Genomic DNA, 21,414 nt, shown 5'->3' with positions numbered 1-21,414 from the left:
CCCAGTCCCTTCCATTTCAAAACTAGCACATTTTAAAAGATTTCAAAAGTGCAACTGTTTAATGAATAGATCAAGATCTACTTTAATTTAAAACAAGTGCAAGCAATTCACAAATATAGAAAGTGTTTTAAATTAAAAGCCTGTTTAAAAAGGCTCTGCTCCTTTGCATAAAAAGGCAGGATACCTGGAAATACAGAAAATTTTTGCATCAAAGTTTCACCAACTTGGCTAGAGGATTTCAAATTATTTATTACAGCTAAAAGTCTAAGCAAGATCTGTAACAGGACACGTGGTAGACCAGGGGTGGGCAAACACCAGCCCATGGGCCGGATCCGGTTCTCCAGGGTTAGCCCCAGCAAGCCACTACTGCTATAGTTACCTGCACCTCTGCAGATATAGAAAATTGTAGCTCCTGTTGGTAGCCAATCGCCCTTCCCTGCCACTGGGAGCTCCAGGAAGCAGCATCCCAGTCGGTGCTGCTTCCCACAGCTCCCATGGACCACCAGGAAGGGCAATCTGCAGCCAACAGAAGCTGCAATCGCCCATACTTGTGGAAGTGCAGGCAAATATTGTGGTGGCAGTCCACTGGGGCTAACCCTGGTGAACTACTGCTGTTTTATTGCTCACCACTGTGGTAGAGGGAAAGAGGAGGATAATCCCCTAAAGAAAATACAGGAATGAGGTGAAGTTTTTAAGGCAGCTGGGGTGCCCTAAAATAACCCAAATTTCTATGATCTGCATAATTTGGCTGCAAAATGGGATCCCAGTTTCACAAATAAGACTAAGTTTCAGGTATCTGCATGACTCTAAACACATTAGTGTCCATGTTAAAACCTGACCTAGGAGTCAAAATGACCTTTACAATCTGACTGATCAATGACCTTATGAAAAAATTCTAAATTTACTTCAGAAAAGATTGAAGGGGCTCCTTAGACAAACAAACCTGTACATATATCGGGATGGGGGAGATGCCAATAACAAACCACACACAACCACACCCTTCACTGTAACAAACTTGGGAGGTGGAAGCCAAACATTCTCACCAAGAAAATAAACATCTTCCAATGGGATAAACAGGACATCTTCAACTTTTTATTGAGCCTGTTACAGGATTCACAATGGATACAAAGTGCTACCCAACACCTGTTTCAAGGCAGCATTTGTTGATATGAATCCAATGTACCCAGGGGGATGTAGATCCTAGGATAAGTTTTCTTAAACCCTTCTTATTGAGGGCACCATTTTACCTCCCATTTCAGTCCATGTTGGAGAAGGCAGTGGTGTCACATATCACATATTATGAAGCTTCAGCTTCAGGATTCTGGTGGCAGGCAGTAGAGAAGACAAAGAGACACTTAGGAGTGTCATCCCTCCGCACATATAAGATCATGCAATGGACTCAAGATAGACCATCTTTTTGTTTTTTAAACCACATATATTCTCCATAGCAATAAAGCAGTTTAGAATGAAGGCAATTGGAAACCAATGAATCATATCACATCTGTCCTCTAGGTAGCTTTTTCAGGCCCAATGTCCACACTTGTGACAAGACAAAATAATATGAGAAAAAGTCTCAAAAAGTGTTTAAATCCTTGTGCATTGTTTAAGATAAGACTTTTTAGGACATCGGTGTCCCAAAATGTGTGTCTTTTAGGTCAGCTCAGGACTCCAATGTACTACTAATATTAAAAGCAAAGATCACATTTCTGTTTGGGAAATATAGTTCCAATTGGTAGTTTGCAGACACTTCAATATACAAATTCAGATATTTTTAAAATGCCATTCTTGTAAGAGAAATATGAGATTCCAGAAGCTATGTAATGCCTCTATGTTGTTCTTGAAAGATACTGGGTCTTACTGGGAGACAGTCTGACTTGATTGTCTTCAGCAAAAGGGAAGCAGCTAAAGGCTGTGAGGGGAATTTTCACATTCATCCTTTCAAAAAAATACTGACAAGTTTTAAGTATTGTTCGCAGAGTGACGCTGTTTGGGTCTTGGTCAAGTACAACCAGTATTTCCAGCATAGACATTGCATTTCCAGTGCTGGGACACTGGCTTTTCCTCATGCCCAGAATCAGCAGGTGGAGGTGCGCTTCCTGTACTGTTGAATAAGGGGCACCAGGCACTCTGGAAGTCCAGTCTGAAGCAAAAAGGGGTGATCCAGAAGCTCCTGTGCTGTTGCTCTTTCTAGGGGATCTCGTGTTAACATCCGTTCCAAGAAGTCTCTCAGAACTGGGGAAGTCTGGAAAAAGAACAAATCAGGTCAAGCAATTTATGGAATTAGGTCAGAGTTTACACAATAGTATGATATATTAATAAACAGTCTATCTGGATCGCATCTACTTAGTTTAAAAAAAGGTTCTTGCACTTGATCAACTCTAGGGTTAAGTCTACATTATTGTGTAGCTTTTTCTGAAAAAAAGTTAATTGTGCTCTGCAATTTGCGTAGCTTTTTCCGATTGCTTTTCCAGAAGAGGCTTTTCCACCTTTTGGCCCTATCTAGATGGGGCCAAATGGCGGAAAAGCCTCCTCTTTCGGAGGAGCTCTTATTACTCAGAGCAAGGTATACAGGGCTCCCTGAAATAGAGCGTTTGCTCTTCTGCAAAAAAAAAAAAAAAAAAGCAGAAGAGCAAATACGTTTCCTGGACGCAGCAGAGAGGTATCCCAGAAAAACCCAGCAGTCTAGATGTACCGTAGGTGAAATATCAGGTGTTCCTTCCCCTCCCCCTCCAAAAAAAACAAGAAATATTCAACAGGGGAAAGAATTTTGGATATTCTGCAGTACTTCATATTAAAACTAGGTGCTATATTTACACATTTGTGTAGGTCATGATTTTTAATGGTGTTGGCAAATGGGGACTATAGGATTATCTCTTCTTGTCCCCAGCTTTATGTTAGCTTTTTCCTCTCTGTTCTTTGCTCTGTGTGAACATAAGGAAACTCATTAGAACTCTTGTTTGCTGAAGTTACAATATATCCCTTCAGAAATGAGGATTTTAGGAAATTAACCCTTGTTCCTTCTAATCACATAGATTGGGGAAAATAGAAAAAGGTAGCAAATTTGGGAAAAAAATCAGGATGAATCTCCAGTGTCTGGAGAGGAAATCTGATCGAGCTGATATATGAAGATGAATAAATCTGAATACCCTTAAAACATTATTTCTGAATTCCATTGCAATGTTTTAATAATTGTAATGGGAGAATATGTTGATATGGATCCCTCCCATTAATAACAAAAGCTGTTTGTCTCATGTCACATGTTGGACATTTAATTATCTATATCAGGATTAAAAATAGGTAACAAGTAATCACTATTCACACATCTATTTTAATGTCACTAATTAAACTGGTTTTCATATAGAGATAATTTTCAGATTCTACCAACACTATTTGCATTTAGTAGCACTGTGCTGCATGGGTAATTTCACTGACTTGATTGATGGCATGAGACATTATTCAACTAAATGCATGTAGCAGAATCTGGCCTTTAGTACTTAGATTATAACTCCTCCATGTACTGGTTACAATTAGAAGAGAATGTTACAAATGGGACACACTCCATAGTTAAGTTCTGCTTAATCTGATCCACTCAGTACTGCACAAGTTGTTCATAATAACAGTTAATTGCAGTGATGGAACACTGAATCCTCAGTTATAACTGAGCTCCACTCACATGGCTGGAGGGAGAGCTGATCATAGACATTTTTATGGTCCCCATTCTGGTCCCAATGTCTGCTGTAAATCAGTTCAGGCTCCCATCCAAGGCAATTTAGAGGACTCAAGGGCTATAAATTGTGCTCGTTGGTAACTGCCCCTAAGCAGTAACCCCATCGGCCATGTGTCACTCTTGAGAGAGGGATGGAAGAACTGGCTCTATGTCACTAATATCTTTTCCCTGGGGCAAAAGTCTGGTCCTGAAATTTTAATATTAGCGTTGCAAAGGCAAAAAAAATCCCACTGCGATTTCTACTAATTTTATCCTGTTAAATTCTCATTGTCCTCTCAGTCGAATAATTCAGCTCTAATAGTTGAAGATCAGATACATTGGAAGAACATGATTGTTCACAAAGCTATAAAAATTATTTGGTTTCCAATGTTTGGAGTGGAATAAAAAGAAAATGTTTTAACTCATGACTGAAGAGGAAATCACCATTTCTAAATATTAGTGCTAATTTTCCATGAGTAGTGATCAAGTTAGGTTAATGATCAGAGTGGCTGAAGTTCATTGCATGAGCTCTCATTTACCTAGACTAGAATATAGTTTACACACTAGCCACTAGGTGTCAGTTCCTTATCATGGCATTGAGAGCTGAAAAAGACCTTTGTGTAGTGTCTTCTGAGCCACACAGAAGCTTTGGGATAAATCCACCAGCTTATGGCCTCCAACAGGAACAAAAGTGCCTCTCCAGATACAATGTCCTGGTGGGACTGGGATTCCCAGATGGTTTATTAATATATCTGGACTTCAGCTACTTAGTCCCCCAGATGGCAATCAATGATTCATCAGATGCCAAAGTGTCTTGCAAACATACTGACCTTGTGAGAATTTTTCAGTTTGGGAGGAGAACTGTCACGGAGTCTCTTCATTGCTTGGACTGGGGAGTCACTGAAATAGGGGGGTTCTCCATCCACCATCTCTATCACCATGATTCCTAGAGACCAGATATCCACCTACGACAGCAGAGCATTACAACTGTGAACAAAGTTAATAGCAAGAGCCAACTGCTCTTTATTCATGAGCTCTTTGGTGTAAAGCAACTGCTGTAACATCTCAGCTCTCTGATCTTAGTGAAAAATTGAAGTATTAATCCAGATTGGCACTAACTAGAACCCTTGCATGCAGTCTTAGCATAAATTGTGAAGACTGGATGGATTATGGAGACTGTGACTGAGCCATAACAATGATGTAGCTTCAAGAAGACTCAATAATCATTGTTCAAACTGTCTGTTCTGCAGATAAATAAAGGCCTGGAAAATCTCCAGGCCTATCAATCTTGTATCTGTCTCCTGCACATTTCATAAAAAATGTGAGTGCAGGTTTGTGCCTGTTCTGTTTTCCAGGAGGAGAGCTGAGGGAAAGGGGATTCAATCAGTGATTTCATATCATGTCCCAAGCTGTGCCTTGCTTGAGTCTGTCCACACATGCAGAGTTATAGCAAGAGTCAGTAACAATTAGTTTTACATCCTTACATATTTTCACCATGTCAGGGACAACTATGTAGTAACCAAGTTTTCTGACATAGTTGTATTTATGTTGGTATGGGCCCAAATGGTTTCCTCAGAAGAGGAACAGATGAAAATTCATGATATCATCTACATGTTTTGTTAGTCTTTAAAGTGCTGCTAGACTATTCCTTGTTTTTTAAGTTTTTCGAGTTACAGACTAACTTGGCTACCCCTCTGAAGCCTGTAATATCTGTTATTTGCCAGCATTTCAATTAGGAAAATGGTAGATTACCTCAGTAGTATATGGGGCCCTTGAAATAACCTCTGGAGCCATCCAGTAGGGAGTTCCTACCAGGGACTTCCTTTTTGGTACATCTTTACTGATCTGAGCACAAAAGCCAAAATCTGAGAGTTTCACCTGTGTGAGAAGCGAAAGAAGGATGATCAATGAAATCTTTAAACAAAATAAGGGAGTTGACAATGGCACAAAGATAAAGACCAAGTGGACAAAGATGACTGGATAAGATAAAAAAGAAAAAGAGATGGAAAACAGTAAGAATGGGGAGGAGATTAAATAAGGTTACAGCAGCAGACTATCAATGAGAAAGTGAAAATAGGGAAGATGAGGAAGGGAAGGGAAAGGCTGTTTGGAAAGGTGAAGTGAAAAAACCTAGGTGAATTGGACACTCGGGAAGTTAAACAGAAGAAGCCTACCCTTCCATCAAGGGTCAGGAGAATGGAGTCGCTCTTAATGTCTCTGTGAATCACACCCTGGGAATGTAAGTATGCAAGGGCTTGTAGCACCGACTCACACACTGTTGCAATTTGTTCCTCATTTAGTCTGAAAGAAAGCCCAGAATTGTAAACATGCATCATGATTAACATTGTACAGTTTGAATCAATGAAAATCTCCTAAAAGTGCAGTGCGACCCCTCAATTTTCCTTTCTATTGTCTGTAATTTTTCAAGATGTTTACTTGTAGTTCACAATGACCAACTGCCCTCATCACACACACACAAAAATGAGCACAATCAGCACCAACTGGTACCATTGTGGGTAATTTTTGCAATAAAAGCAAAGGAGTGTATGAGCCTGGAGCCTGAGCTATTTTGTAATTTGAGCTCTTGAGTGGTTCCTGCAGCTCAGGATTGAAGCAAGGCAATGTGGGAAAGTTTGCACTACCAGGGTACTTCTACACTGCACAGCTATTTTGAAATAAGCTATTTTGGAATAGCTATTCCGGAATAGCTTATTTCAAAATATCACATCTACACTGCAGGGAAGTCTCAAAATTAGTCCAAGGCAGATTTCCCTAATGTAGATGTGTGATCTCGATTTAGAACTCCAGGAGGCAGCGGGGAGGAATAACTTAGGATGGCCTTGGGCAGGGGGAGTGGGGAGGATTCACTATAGCAACAGTGGAGCATCGGCACACGCCTTATTTTGAAATAGCTATTTCGGAATAGGTGTTATTCCTTGTGGAATGAGGTTTACAGAAGTTGGAATAAGTTGCGGTTATTTCAAAATAACAGAATGGCCGTGTAGACTCTCACACTGTTATTTCGAAATAACACTAGTTATCTCAAAATAACAGTGCAGTGTAGACACACTCCCATTGCCTTGCTGTGTTGATAAGTAGAGTTTTGTCTCTAGGGCTGGCAATCCAGAATCTTTCACAAACATTGCATTCAAACAAATCATGTTTGTAAAACAGATTTTAGATTTAAACAAGAGCTCTCCCTCAAATTCATATTCCAACCTGATACTCTATGCCAGTGGTTCTCAATCTGTGGCCCAATCAGAACACAGGTATGGCTCAGGTGACACCTTCTGGGCCATACAAGTAGTATATATATTGTGTGCATGCAACCCAGATAACATACAGAGAGCTGCATATGTAACCTACAATGAAAAATGGGTTGAGAACCACTGCTCTCTAAGCAATTTCTGCAACAGAGATCAGACTGCTTCAGAATGTGGGCAAAATATCATAAACACACATGGAGGAAGGTTTTACCCAATAGCAATAATTCTATGACTTGTGAGAAAGGCTGTGTGATTCCATGCAGCAGTGATCTACATAATCAATTTGATGAAGTATCTTTTCCAGGTTTTATGCAATTGTACAGTTTGGACACTATCTAACTAATTTCCACTTTGTGCTAAAATTGGCATAAGAAAGATGTATTAAAAAGAATATCTGACCACAGGAAGCTTGGCCTTCTCACTTAAATATGAGCTAAGAAGTCAAACTCCTAAGTTCAAACCCTACTTCTGTAACTCTACAGAAACACCTAAAATTCTGATCTCTGCAAGGACTCGTCTGCCTGGCATATGAATGCCGAATCTTTCACAACATAAATCATTTATGCTCTCTGTGTCTCAATTTCTCCATTTATAAATCAGGATTAAATGAATGTTACTCATCTGTAACCAGAGTTCTTTTAAAAGGATTCTGCACATTCCTGCTTATGGCATGTTCCTGAGTGTTCTGAGGGCAAGACTATAGAAGGAGTGAGGGTATGTCTACACTACCCCGCTAGTGCGAACTAGCGGGGTAATGTATGCATACTGAACGTGCAAATGAAGCCCGGGATTTGAATTTCCCGGGTTTTATTTGCATAAGCCGGCCGGCGCCATTTTTAAATGCCGACTTGTTCGAACCCTGTGCCGCGCGGCTACACGCGGCACGGGCTAGATAGTTCGGACTAGCAAGCCATTCCAAACTATCTGTACGCCTCATGGAAAATCCTATTGTTTGTACCTAACAAAATTGTTTTTATTTACTACTAAGCCCAGTATAATTAATTGTTACTGGGGGGGAGGGGGGGAAGAGACCATCAGTGAACATATCCTCCTTTCATTAGAAAAGGGGGCTTACCTGAATGAGCTTTCAACATGTGAAACTGTCACACAGTGAAAGACAGATTGATTTGAGGTTTTGATCCCATTTGGGGGTTGGTTGCCTGGATGCTGTGCCTGTGAACTACATCCGCCCAGAGCTGAAGTGATTCAGTGTGTGTATTGTTCTTGGGGGAGGGGGGGAGAGAGTATCTCAGCTCTGTGCCTTGTCTGGAGGAGACCAGAAAATCTGGTCCAGTAGGACAGGGTGGTGAGGAGCTCCAGAAAGCAAGAAGGCACATGTCAGTAGCTTTATCAGCACACCTAACTTAAGAAATCTACCTAAGACACCAAGTCTTTGAAGAGGTTAGATCAGCCCAGAGAGGCTCAATTCCACAACTGGAAGGAATTGAGACAGCCAGACTGCCATGTCCCATTTTGAGGCCTCACCCTCAGAATATTCAGGGACAACAGAGAAGAGAGGAGAGCAAGAGCGGGTGTGCGAGTGCTCCAGCAAGCACTGTAATGAAGTGTTCCATCACCAAAGTCATGCACTAGTGATGCAGCATTACTGGTAATGTTTACAAGCCCCTTGTGTACATCTACACAGCAACATTTCAAAACAACTTAGTCCACATCTACACAGCAGGCAGTTATTTTGAAATACTGTCAAACTGGAGGACTTCTTACTCCGACTCCTGTAACCCTCCTTGTATGAGGAGTTGGGGAAGTTGGAGGAAGAGTGCTCTATTTCAACATAAGTGCTAGAAGTGTAGACACTCTCAATTTCAAAATAAGATATTCTGAAATAAGCTATGCAATTGATGTAGCTCAATTTGCATAGCTTATTTTGAATTAAGCCCTGCTGCATAGATGCACCCTTGAAGAAGAATGTTATTTTCCCCACATAGTAGATGTTTACAAAGCAGAACATGCAGGCTACGTCTACACTGGCCCCTATTTCGGAAGGGGCATGCTAATTTTGAAAGTGGGAATAGGGAAATCCGCGGGGGATTTAAATATCCCCCGCGGATTTAAATAAACATGTCCGCCGCTTTTTTTCCGGCTTGGGGAAAAGCCGGAAAAAAAGCGTCTAGACTGGCCCGATCCTCCGGAATAAAGCCCTATTCCGGAGGATCTCTTATTCCTTCGAAGTAGGAATAAGAGATCCTCCGGAATAGGGCTTTATTCTGGAGGATCGGGCCAGTCTAGACGCTTTTTTTCCGGCTTTTCCCCAAGCCGGAAAAAAAGCGGCGGACATGTTTATTTAAATCCGCGGGGGATATTTAAATCCCCCGCGGATTTCCCTATTCCCACTTTCAAAATTAGCATGCCCCTTCCGAAATAGGGGCCAGTGTAGACGTAGCCCCCGTGTCTGTAATTTGTTTATTTACTTCATTCGTTAGTGGATATGATTTAAGGAAGTGTCCAGATTGCAACATACTTTGGAGGATTCAGGTAGGATTTACCAGCTGATCCCAACTCACCCTAATATTGTACCATCGAAAACTAGTTCAAGGTGTTCTCCAGTGACTAAGCTCCTTGGACTGCATTCAGTAGAACCTCAGAATTACCAACCTCTTAGGAATGGAATTTGTTTGTAAACCTGAAATGTTCATAACTCTGAGCATAATGTTATAGCTGGTTCTTTCAAAAGTTTACAACTGAACAGACTTAATACAGCTTTGAAACTTTACTATGCACACGAAAACACTGCTTATAACCATCTTAATATAAATGAAACAAGCACAGAAAGTTTCCTTACCTTGTCAAACTTTTTTAAAAAACAAAAGCACAAAACTTTCCCTTTGCTTTTTTAGTTGTTTGTGTGTTATACAGTACTGTGCTTTACAGTATTTGACTTTGCTGCCTGATTGCTAACTTCTGGTTCCAAATGAGGTGTATAGTTGACTGGTCAGTTCATAAATTTGAGGTTCTACTGTATTACACTCAAATATCGTTAAAGTGCAGAGTTTTGTATGTCCAGTATTTCAGATACTGAGTCACTAGTAGAGACAGCTTTGGCCCGTATGATCGTGATGCTTCCCACTTCCTAGGTTAGAGGAACAATTACTCATTTCAAAAGAATTTGTGGCTTTGATTATAACATTTGATAATTGCAGGGCATTGCAATCATGAGAATTACAAAATCTTTGTAGAATAAGTTATCGAACGGAATTTCATGACACAGGCCCTACAGTCACGCTATCGTCCATCAGGTAGCATAATTCTTTGCTTTGTGCTTCATACCTGATTTGAGACACAATGTCTGTGAGGGCTCCTCCCTGCAAAAATTCCATGAGCACCCAGAGTTCCTCTCCCACCAGATAGCTTTTATACATCTCCACCACATTGACGTGCTGATAGTCTCTCATAATCACCACCTGAGAAAGTAGGGAATATGTTTCACTACACAACGACATTACCCATAAAGCAAAGACCTCCCCCAAAGATCTAAGTGGGTTCCATTCATCTTTCTGTCTCACGTGATGTAGGCTTCCTGAAGCACTCTTATACTCCCTCTCATTTTTGTCACCAGACTCACTTCATTAAGAGGAAGAGGGTCCTTCTCTGTCCTCCTTTTACTATCCTCATCTCCTTACCATCTTCTCTGCATTACAAATAAAGATGAGCCTATTGCTGTTCTTGCTTCATTACAGAAAGCACATTCCTCTACTCTCCCATTACCATCCTCACCTCATTAAAAAGAAGTTCCCGTCGCTGCTGCTTTCTCAAATCCATCATCTTTACTGCCACCTGTCGCCCAGAGTGCTTCTCACGAGCGATGCAGACAATGCCTGTGGACCCTTCACCAATCTTCACATAGTTCTCCAGCAATGTCCGGGGATCCCCCTGGTCTACTACCATTCTGAGGGCTGCCTTGAACTGTTCATGAGTCACAATCACAGGGTCTTCATTGGCCAACTGTCCTTTTGCAGAAGAGTCTTGGGACAGGTGAAGGTTGCTAGAACTGGTCTGAGTGTGTCTGTTTCTGGGAGATCCAGCTGGTGACGGCCTACCCTGTTGCAGTGTGGTTGCTGTCTCAGTTATCGGGCTCTTCTGTGGGGTATCAGCTTCTGAAATCATTCTGGTTAAATCTGGTGCTGGCTGGTCAGGTGGAAGAGACTGGGCTTTGGTTGCAAGACTGCGTGGAGAACCCCAGTGCTGGGGTCTGAAGAAAGCATTAGACTGAGAAGAGTGAATTTAAAAAAAAAGTGTTGATTAGATTAGTAACAAACAGAAGGCTGTAGAGATCAGAAGTATGTTATGCTAGAGTGGTCCAGTGGATAGTGCACCAGACTAGGAATCAGGAGAGCTGAATGCTATTCCCTGTCCTGCCACTGACCTATGGGATGACTTGGGACAGGTCACACAAGCCAATAATTTCAAAAATAACTAGGGATTTGGGTGTTCAGCTTAAGAGGCCTTCAAAGGATTGATTTTAAGTCAATCAGGCCCTAGAAAGTCTCTCAAACTGGACACCCAAATATGGAGGCACTCAGAATCACTAGGAACTTTTGAAAACATGGTTTTCTCTGTATCTCATTTTTTTCCATCTGTGAAAATAGAGGATAATGAGTCATACATACTTTGTAAATCACTTGGTGTTGTTGGATGAAAAGTATTGTGTAAATATTCAGTTACGGATGCAGGGAGAATTTTAAGGAGGTAGAACATAATTCCCTAAATTGGAATTTGGCCAAGACAGAGTTAACATGCTTTGTTTTAGGAAAAGTGTCATGGGCAGGGCTCGCCGAACTGTGATGAGCCCCGCTCACCAGCTGCGCTGTCCGGTGATCTGCGCGTGCACAGATCGTTCTGCGCATGCGCAGATTGCCTGAACCTGGCTCTTCCGGGTTACAATCTACTCGCCGATGGCGAGTAGATTGTATTATTTGTCGAGCCCTGGTCATGGGATTTTAAACAGTCTAAATGGGCAGTATCTCATTGGAAAAGTCTTACCTCCAGCAGCACAGAGCAATGTGACACCTTAATATGCTACAGGTTCAGGCCTGACTCAAAAGGAATCTGAATTACCAAATACTCTTTCCTGCAGTACTCAGGGCTCCCTCTCTCTTGTGATCTCCTACTCAAGTATTAAATAGACCCAGTCCTATTTAGGTTATGAGAGCTAATAAGATCACAGCTTGCAGTGATAGGACTTCAGAATACACATACTTTCACACAAAAAGTGGATCGCTTTTTCAAAAGAGAGCACCCAGGCAATCTAGATGCTCTCTTTCAAAAAAGCCCTGTTTGCAGTCAAGAACGCCTTTTTTCGAAAGAGCTCTTTCGAAAAAAGGCATTCTTCCTCGTAAAATGAGGTTTACCGCTGTCAAAAAAACTGCCGCATTCTTTTGATTTAATTTCGAAAGAACACGGTGGCAGTCTAGGCATAGATGAAGTTTTTTTTTTTTTTAAAAGGCCACTTTAAAAAAAAAAAAAAAAAAAAAAACCCTGTAGTCTAGACATAGCCAGAGAGTTGAAAGCTGATGGTACAGGCTCAGAGGGAAAGACGAATAATAGTGACTGCTATAGGGAGAATTCTTTATTTTAGAAATCTTAAAACATCCAGAGAGAGACTAAACTAGATCTTAACTATATAAGCCTAAATTTTTATTAAGGATTTCTATTAAGGATTTCTATTAACAATAAAAACTACAGAAGTGTAACATTTCCATACACATACTCATTTTCAGGCACTCATATATAGGCACCCATGTGCGCCAGCATGGGTAGTCACTATGTAGTCAGTAGCGTACACAGAGCACAAACACACACAAAAGTAACTTCCAGTTAGAAATTACTTCCTGTTTCCATAAAAGCTTTACCCTTGCATTCCAGCACAGACATGTTCCTGACAGGAAGGTATTTATTTCTGAACTCTTATTTTGTTGCACAAAATAGGGGTTTTTTTTGTTTTTTTTTAATAACCTAAAGCACGCAAAAGGCCTTTACATGAACACAGGCTCATACATGTCTAACCACATGCATTTCCTGCTCCAACCCTCTATCACCCGATGGATACACACATTCCTAAGTTAAAAGTCAGAGGGGGTAGCCATGTTAGTCTGTATCTGCAATTATGATTAAGGCAGGGATATAGATCAGATAATCCTAGTTAGTGACCTAGACCCTCCAGAGGAAAGTGAAAAAAACCAAGTCATTGCCAATTTGACATGGAAGAAAAAAAAAGCCTTCCAGATTCCACATACAGCCATCAGTAAGACCAGCGCTACTGAACACACAGCCCGTGGGCTGGCCCGTTTGTTTGTGACCCACAATGCGGTTTGGGTTTATGCAGGGCTCAACACATGGCCCATGGGTGGGAGTCAAAACAAAAAAGTAGTCAATATAATGGTCTTCTGTTAATATGCATTTTAGTAGTTAAATTCCTGGACTGTCATTGCTCATTAAAAGTGCTGTCATATGGGTGGAAATACTGCATGTTATTAATATCAGCAGAACTGACTTAAATAGGGCCCGCATGTAGTGTAGTCTTGCTTTAATCTTTGAATTCATGCCTGTCAGTGTGAAAAAAGCTATTTGCATATATATGCAACACCAGTTAAGTTGCGGTCCTCAGCGTGTGCTGTGAATATCACTGTGGCCGCCAAGGCTTCCAGAGCTGAATAGCCCTGAGTTAGACCCTGAGCAAGTGACACCAGCCAGCCAAACATCTGAGAGAGACACTGCTCGGTGCCACCTCAGGACTCTGGCCCATCACATCCAGTGTCCCAGCTCTGATTCTTCAGAGGAAGAATATAAAAAACTTCCCAGAATACATTGCAGGATAATCCCTTTCTCGCCCTGCTGGTGGCTGGCAGGATCCCTGTAGCATTAACTTCAGGAGCATAAGATAGAAAACAGATGTGAACCCCAGGGCCATTAAGCCCTGCCCACTACTCTTTCCAGAAAGGTTCAGTTTGCATCTGTAGTCCTATTCTACACATACAGTGTATCTATATCAACAGCATGTGGAAACTTGGGGTGTAAATCTACTTTGCACTAGTCTGCTGTGCACTAAGTCTACGTCTTCACTGCGAGTTCTTCCGGCAGAAAATATGCTAATGAGGGTCTCATTAACATAAATTATGATCTCATTAGCATATTTTCTGCCATTTCTTTTTGCGCAAGGGGTTTGTGCACAAAAAGGAAATGTCCACACTGCTTCTTTTTGTGCAAAAACCCCTTATACAAAAACAGATTGGAAGAGATTATGCAAATGAAGCATGAGAAAATGCTATTCCGCGCTTTATTTGCATTGCCTCTTCCGGCAAAACTCATAGTGTAGATGTAGCCTAAGTGTTCAGGTGGTCCCTATGGCCAAGTGGTAAAAGCTTTCTAGTGTGCTATGATTTACTCCCATTTCAAAACAGAGTAAATTAAAGTACACTGTGGAACTTTCAGTGTGTAGTTGCAGGGTCCACAGAGACAATGCTAGGCATATTAGAAAAAAGGTTGATGCATATCACAGCTTTCCACATACTAAGCCCTGGTCTACACTAAGGAGTCATTTCGAATAACTCCCCTTATTTCAAAATAACAAGCGGAGTGTCCACACTACCAAGCCTGTTATTTCAAAATAATAGGATCATTATTTCAAATTAATAACCCCTGCTTTCCATGAGGAATAATGCATATTTTGAAATAGTTATTTCGAAATAGCAGTAGCGTGGCTGTTCCACTGCTGCTATTTTGAAATAACTACTCCCCAGAGTCATTCAGAGTAACAACTCCCCAGTGCTTCTGGAGGCACTAAGTGAAGATAGCACATCCACATTAAGGGAGCCTGCCTCAGACTAATTTAAAGGCTTCCCTGTAGTGTGGACTTGCTATTTCAAAACAGTTATTTTTGGAGTTATTATTTTGAAATAAGTTGTTTCAAAATAATTTCCTAGTGTAGACATGCCCAAACTGTTCATTTAGACAAGCCCTGAAAAATGGTTTGCCAGGATAGCTCTATCAACATAGCTATCCTGGCAAGTTCTCCTCGAAGATATAGCTCCTAATAGAGTATTTTTGCCAGTACAAGGTAAGCCCCAACCAAAACCAGCAAATGCACTTTAGACCTGCTATAGCTGGCTGTAGTTTTGATCAATGCTCAGAAGCCTACTTTGTGAGGAACATTATCATGCTTCTTTGCATGAACAAAAGAGGAAGGAGAGTTTAGTTCTGTATTTTTGATCAGGACATCTTTGAATATCTGTAAGTATGTTCTTTGCCATTAGAATTGCTTGAATATGAAAGAAAAAATGAAGCTCTATAAATTCTTCAGTAAATAAATATAAATAAAATATACCTTTATGTGCAGGGTGGAGGCTGACTTAGAATCACCAGATGAGAACACACTTCGTAACAACCTCCGCTTCAAGCTGTTTTCTCTTGATTTGGGGCAAGGGCTGCCCTCCCCAGAAGGCCTGGGATTCATTTGTGCCACCAAGCAAGGCTGGGGCCAGCATTCTGAGCTTCTTTCAGCCTTGTCACTCTCCCCAACCAGAACACAGGGGCGTTGTTGGTACTGTGAAACTGAAGTGATCTGGAAGCAGCCTCTACCCTCACCTTGAAATTCTGAAGGCCCAAGGGACTGTGCTTTCATTACCATACCATTGGGAGGAGATTGCCCATCTGTCCTGGGTTTATAATCTGGCCACATAGTCTGCCTTCGGATTGCTTTGCTTCCACCATTGCAGTTGAGGTAGTTTCCATATTTGTCTTCCCAGTCGACTTCAGGGTTCTGAAGATACATATCTGGGAGCCTGTCATCTCCCAAAAGTCCAAGTGACTGAGCTCTCCTCCTGCTGGCAGGGCTCTTTCCCCTCAGAGTGTTGGAACTGATGACAGAAAGCTTCTGAATATCATTCAGTATCTCAGAGATATATCCCTCCACTCCGAAGGTGCTGCCCCTCACCACAGTCTGTCAAACATACAGAAACAAAAGACAAAGTTAGAGCTTAACCCTAAGGGCTCAGGAGGTCAAGGACAGGAGTTTTGTGTTTGGCTAGTCTTTGAAGCTCAGGGCAGGGGGAAATGTTTGGCTTCTCTGTTATTTTTACTTTCTTCAAGTTTGATGAAGTGTAAATTGCTGTGACAAAGACTGGCGCTAACTAAAGTAACAGAGCAGTGAGGCACTGTGTTCCTCACACTGCTCTTCTAATGCATCTCAACCCTGACCTGCAACATACCTACTAGTTCCAGGACTGGGCTCTCCTTCAGTCCTGACTTCTATTTATTTCTGCTGTTACACTGGGCTCTCACCTCATTTTGTAACCACACCTCACAAATGAAATGCAGCCAAAGAAGATACGCATGCGCGCGCGCACACACACACACACAGAAAATGTCCTGGCTGGAAAAATTGTGCATTGAACTAGCAATGAGTCCTTAGAGTTGGGTTAAGAACTTTGATTTTGAGCATGGGGCAAAAGTTTCTTCTTCATTTATTGGGCACTACTTTCACGACTAAGTCTCCACAAATCCCAACACTTCTTAATCTCTACCTACACATCCTTTTCTCCTACAGCTCTGTTAATGCACACATGGATGCTGACGCCATGGATGCTTCAGTCCTTGAGCACTCATGGAAAAAAAGTTAGTGGGTGCTTAGCACTGCCTCCCACCCACCAGATACCTTGCTGATCAACCTCTCCTCCTCCCATCGAGTACCTCCTGCTCACCACTGATCAGCAGTTCTGCAGCGTGCAGGAGCTCAGAAGGAAGCAGAGGAGCAGGGACAGGGCACACTCAGAGGTAGGGATGTAAAATAGCATTTAAAATGCTAACTGTATGTTTAACTGGTTAACCGCCCACAGCATTGCGCCATGAGCAGTGAGCGCAGCCAGGCAGGAGCAACTTCCCATCCATGGTGCGGTCTGGTGGGCCCAGCGAGGTTGAGCTCACCACACTGCAGGCTGGGGGCTGCTCTGGATCAGCCGGATACCGGTTAACTGGTTACTAGTAAGGGTGATACCAAGTAACCAGTTAACTGATTACATCCTTACTCAGGGGAGAGGGCAGAAAGAGGCAAGGAAGAGGTGGAGCATACGTGGGAAGGGGTGGAGTGGGATACTGGCAGAAGGGATGAGGGGGGGCCTATAGCTGAGCATGGGCTGAGGACCCCCTGGAAAATCTGGAAGCTGGAGCCTGTGAATACACATTCAAATCCTGCCTTAGTTTGCGTCTACTTCTAATTTTTTTTTCAAGTGCTTCTTCACCCTTTCTCGTAAACCTCATGCTGTTCCATCTCTGGGTCCCCCATCTTCTCTGCCAAGCCATTGCAATTAAAAATGGTGAACACACTACTGGAAACAAAAGGATTGCAGCAGTTCACAACTGCCTTTTAGGCAAATGATGAAGGATAAGGCATCCATCCAAACAGTCACCAATACTGTATGAGTGCCACGCCCTATACATTTAATATGCTGTACAGCAACTTAGCCATCTTGTTTATTTTGGAACTGAAAAGCCTAAAGCTATGCACTCAAACCATTTATTCTCCACAAGAAGATGCAGTATAATATCATTCCCTCCCCTTGTGTGAATCTCAGTCTGTATGAGGAAATCTTCCGGTGGAGTGAGGGGTGGTAATCTGTTTTCTCTCTCAACTCTGGGGTTCCTCTAATCATGCTAAATTAATTACAGCTGGCCAGATCTTCAGCTGGTGTAAACTGACACAGCTTCACTGGAGCAATATTGATTTGAACCAGCTGAGAATCAGGCTCACTGAGTTAAGGAAGGAAGTGCAGGGAGAAAGATCCTATCAACTAGAGGTGAGATGAGGCCACTCAAACTCATTTCATTGTATGTCCAGTATCTTGGGCCTGGGTAAGTTCATCTTTTCACTCCTGAGGTGACAACATCTTCATATCTATATACATGCATGACTTGCTCTGCTTTCTGTTTGAACTGCTCTGTCAATCACATCTTGATTGGGACATTGACTGCAAACCGGTTCTACCACCTTCACACAAAGGAGATGAAAAGGAAAAAGCCAAGAGAAAAGGGTCAGAAACCCAGCCCCAGGAGTCTATTCAGTATGGTGAGTAAGCCTTTTGTCTATTCTAGTTTACTCCTAAACTTCAGCAGTCTGTTTATACAGTTCAAGGGTTCCCAGACTGTTCCCAATGTTAATGTGGTTGCCAGGGCTGGCATTAGACTTGCTGGGACTTGGGGCCGAAGCTCGAGGGGCAGAAGGACTTGGGTTACTGGCTTCCTGCCTATGACCGAAGCCCTTGGGATGTGGCTTTGTTTCCTGCCCCACCCCCTCTGGGGTAGTGGGGCTAAAGAGGCTAAAGCTTCTGTCCCGCCTTCTGGGATCATGTTGTAATTTTTGTTGTCCAAAGGTGGTCATGGTGTAATGAAGTTTGAGAACCACGATCGAGTTTACCTCAGCAATGCAAGCTGGGATAATAGCAATGGTAATAGTAATCCACCATCTTAAGCTGTGGTCAGTGTAACCTCACCTCCTCCTCCTGACTGGAGCACAAGAAAGGCAACACAGACTCATCTCTCATTCTTGCAAATGGGGCAGTAAGATAGGGATGAAAGAGCAAAGCCCTATTTCAGATTTACAGGTGCTTAATTGGTTAGGCCAAACCTAGGATCATATTCCTTGTACTCTGGATATGCTGGGAGCTCTCCAAGGTCCATTTCTTACTGAAGGATAGTTGACTGAGCTGTTCAGCAGTTCTCAAACTTATTGTATTGGTGACCCTTTTCACACAGCAAGCCTCTGAGTGTGACCCACTCTTATAAATTAAAGTACTTTTTATATTTAACACTTTAAAATGCTAAATGTAAAGCCCTACTGTTAGTTCTTTCTAAATGAAAATGTTTTCGTGTAGAATGACAAGGTGATGTCATCATGTCACACTGTGTCCTGCCACCTGAACTCTGCCACGCAACCTCCTCCTTCACCCCTCTCTGGTGCTCCAGGCAGGTGGGAGCTGCGCAGCCTCCCCCCTCCCTGGTGCGTCCCGTGTGGTCTGGCCCAACACACAGCATCCGGGCTGCAGACCCACTGGAGCGTGAAGGAGTCAGGAGCAGTGCACCCAGCCTAACCCTGCCTCAGGAGCAGCTAAGCAGGTCATAGCTAGGGAGCGGGGCCTAGCTGGGGACACCCAGCTGTCAAGAGAGGGGAGGGACCTGGCTCAGAGAATCTGGCTTTGAGGGACGGAGATGGGGAATTAGCCATGAGGTATTAGCCATGAGGTGCTGGGGAGCAGGGGGACACAGGTTGGGGGAACTTGACAGTGGGGGCTTTGAGGGGACCCTGACTTGAATGAGAACAGGGCATGTAGCTCTGGGTGGCTGACTGGTAGGGGCACCTGCAGGGAATGTATGGGGCTGAGTGGATGGTATAATGAGACTTGACTTCCTCCCTTCAATTATCCAGGAGTGGAGAATAAACTAACATGGTTTCCTCTTCTTCCTTGTCTCATCTCAGTGCCCAGCACTGTGTCCAGACATAGGTGCTAAGGACAAATCTTCCCCGCCCCATTTTTTGCTTTTGCATGTCTTTTCTTGTGTTGGGTTTCCTTAACTCTGATAGTAATGACAGAATCAGAGTCCACACTCTTCCCCCGTATCTTCCACTCCTATGTGCTCCACTTCCCTGTGGCTTGCGACAGATTAGTGTTGGTTAAACTAAAGCACACAGATGAGTTAAAGCATGCAGATGAGTTATTTTATCAACAGCTGTGTGGTAGGAAGAGGTTTAGATTTTTTTTTTTTAAACTTCTGGGCTAATGTCGGAATCCTGTATACATCTCATTCAGACCAAAGAAGTTTGCCCTAAATACCAGCAGATGCATGCAGTATATCATCAAATTGTTGAATTTGGGGATTTAAAACTGATCTGATGGCTGGATTTTAATATAGTCACTGTTGGACTTATGCCAAGAAATTGTTATAGAATGACAAATCAGTGATGAATTAAAGCTGTCATATTTTGCAAATCGCTAAAGCTAACCTACCCACCTACTTACTTAGATTGAAATGTACTAATATAATCTCTCTATATATAAAAATATTTTCCTGTGGGATGACAGTTACATCATCACATCACTCTGTGTCCCACTGCCTGCCTCCACCCCCAGCCACACAGCCTCCCCCTTCACTTCTCCCTGGTATTCCGGGGAGGTGGGAGCCATGCAGCCTTCCCTGCTCTCTGGTGCTCCAGGAAGGTGGAAGCCATGAGCTATGTGGCCTCCCTCCTCCCCACACCCCTAGCCCTCTCACACACCTCCATGACCGAGAACCTGCACCCCCAGCCCACACCTTGCCATTCTGCTGAGATGCTGCACCCTCAGCCCACTCACTTATACCTCCCCAAGCTGAGACCCCACACCTATAGCCCCCTCACTTTCCCCCTCCACTGAGATGCCGCACCCCCAGCCCACTCCTGCACCCTCCCCCCGGCCAGACAGCTACTCCCAGAGAGATGGGGGTTGGCAAGCATAGCAAGCAGGGGGCGCAGCTCCCTAATTGTTTTTAATAGTTACTTTTTTATAGCTTTTAAATTAAGATAAACACCTTTACTGTGTTATTTTTAAATAGTTACTATTCAATACTGGGAAGGTATGCAAAGAACCTATCAATATCACCGTTCACAGCAGACTTAGTGCCTTATCACCACCCTTATTAATGCGCTATTTTCAGAGCTGTGTTGCCTGAGAGTAGCAGCTGCTGGCTGGGAACCCAACTCTGAAGGCAGTGGTACCACTATCTGCAGTGTAGAACTGCAGAAATAAGGCTGGCAATGCCATATTGTGCCACCCTTACTTTTGAGGAACGTGTGCCCTCAATACTAGGAGAGGTGGCTATGTTCAGGCTAAGGCAAATTTTGCAGTAGCTATAGCCTCCACAAGATTCCCCAGCACCACCCTTGCCCTTGTGAGATTAAAAACACTGGGATTTTCATTTTAGAAAAGAGGAGACTAAGGGGGGATATGATAGAGGACTAAAAATCATGACAGGTATAGAGAAAGTGAATTAGGAAAAGTTATTTCCTTGTTCCCATAACATAAGAAATAGGGGTCACCAGATGACATTGGTGGGTAGCAGGTTTAAAACAAACAAAAGGAAGTTTTTCTTCATGCATGACATAGTCAACCTGTGGAACTCCTTGCCAGAGGAGGTTGTGAAGACAAGACTTTAACAAGGTTCAAAAAGGAACTAGATAAATTCTTGGAGGTTAAATCCATCAATACTTATTAGCCAAAATGGGTAGGAATGGTGTCCCTAGCCTCTTTGTCAGAGGCTGGAAATGGATGACAGGAGAGGGATCATTTGATGATTACCTGTTTCTGTTCACTCCCTCTGTGGCATCTGACATTGTCCACTTTTTCAGAAGACAGGATACTGGGCTAGATGGACTTATGGGGTCCATAATCAGCCGCTTTTCCG

The 21,414-nt window shown here is 42.7% G+C and overlaps 1 protein-coding gene across 5 annotated transcripts in view; it reads right to left on the bottom strand.

The window, feature by feature from the left end:
• Positions 1–1,077: 1,077 nt before the first annotated feature.
• Positions 1,078–21,414, bottom strand: part of PAK6 (p21 (RAC1) activated kinase 6) — a 50,335-nt gene continuing 29,998 nt past the window's right edge. For all 5 annotated transcript variants that reach the window (XM_006128651.5, XM_006128650.5, XM_075927083.2 and 2 more), the window contains 7 exons: positions 15,311–15,925; positions 10,705–11,196; positions 10,258–10,391; positions 5,881–6,007; positions 5,459–5,584; positions 4,537–4,671; positions 1,078–2,242 (listed from right to left, as the gene is read on the bottom strand). In XM_006128651.5, the coding sequence (XP_006128713.2) occupies positions 2,075–2,242; positions 4,537–4,671; positions 5,459–5,584; positions 5,881–6,007; positions 10,258–10,391; positions 10,705–11,196; positions 15,311–15,925 (1,797 nt within the window). In that variant the 3' untranslated portion in view covers positions 1,078–2,074. The remainder of the gene's footprint in view (positions 2,243–4,536; positions 4,672–5,458; positions 5,585–5,880; positions 6,008–10,257; positions 10,392–10,704; positions 11,197–15,310; positions 15,926–21,414) is intronic.

Source organism: Pelodiscus sinensis, chromosome 5, assembly GCF_052426305.1.
Source record: "Pelodiscus sinensis isolate ZL-2025 chromosome 5, ASM5242630v1, whole genome shotgun sequence".
Taxonomy (NCBI): domain Eukaryota; kingdom Metazoa; phylum Chordata; order Testudines; family Trionychidae; genus Pelodiscus; species Pelodiscus sinensis.
The sequence above is the reverse complement of the archived record's forward strand: the minus strand, read 5'-3'. Positions and strand labels throughout refer to the sequence as shown.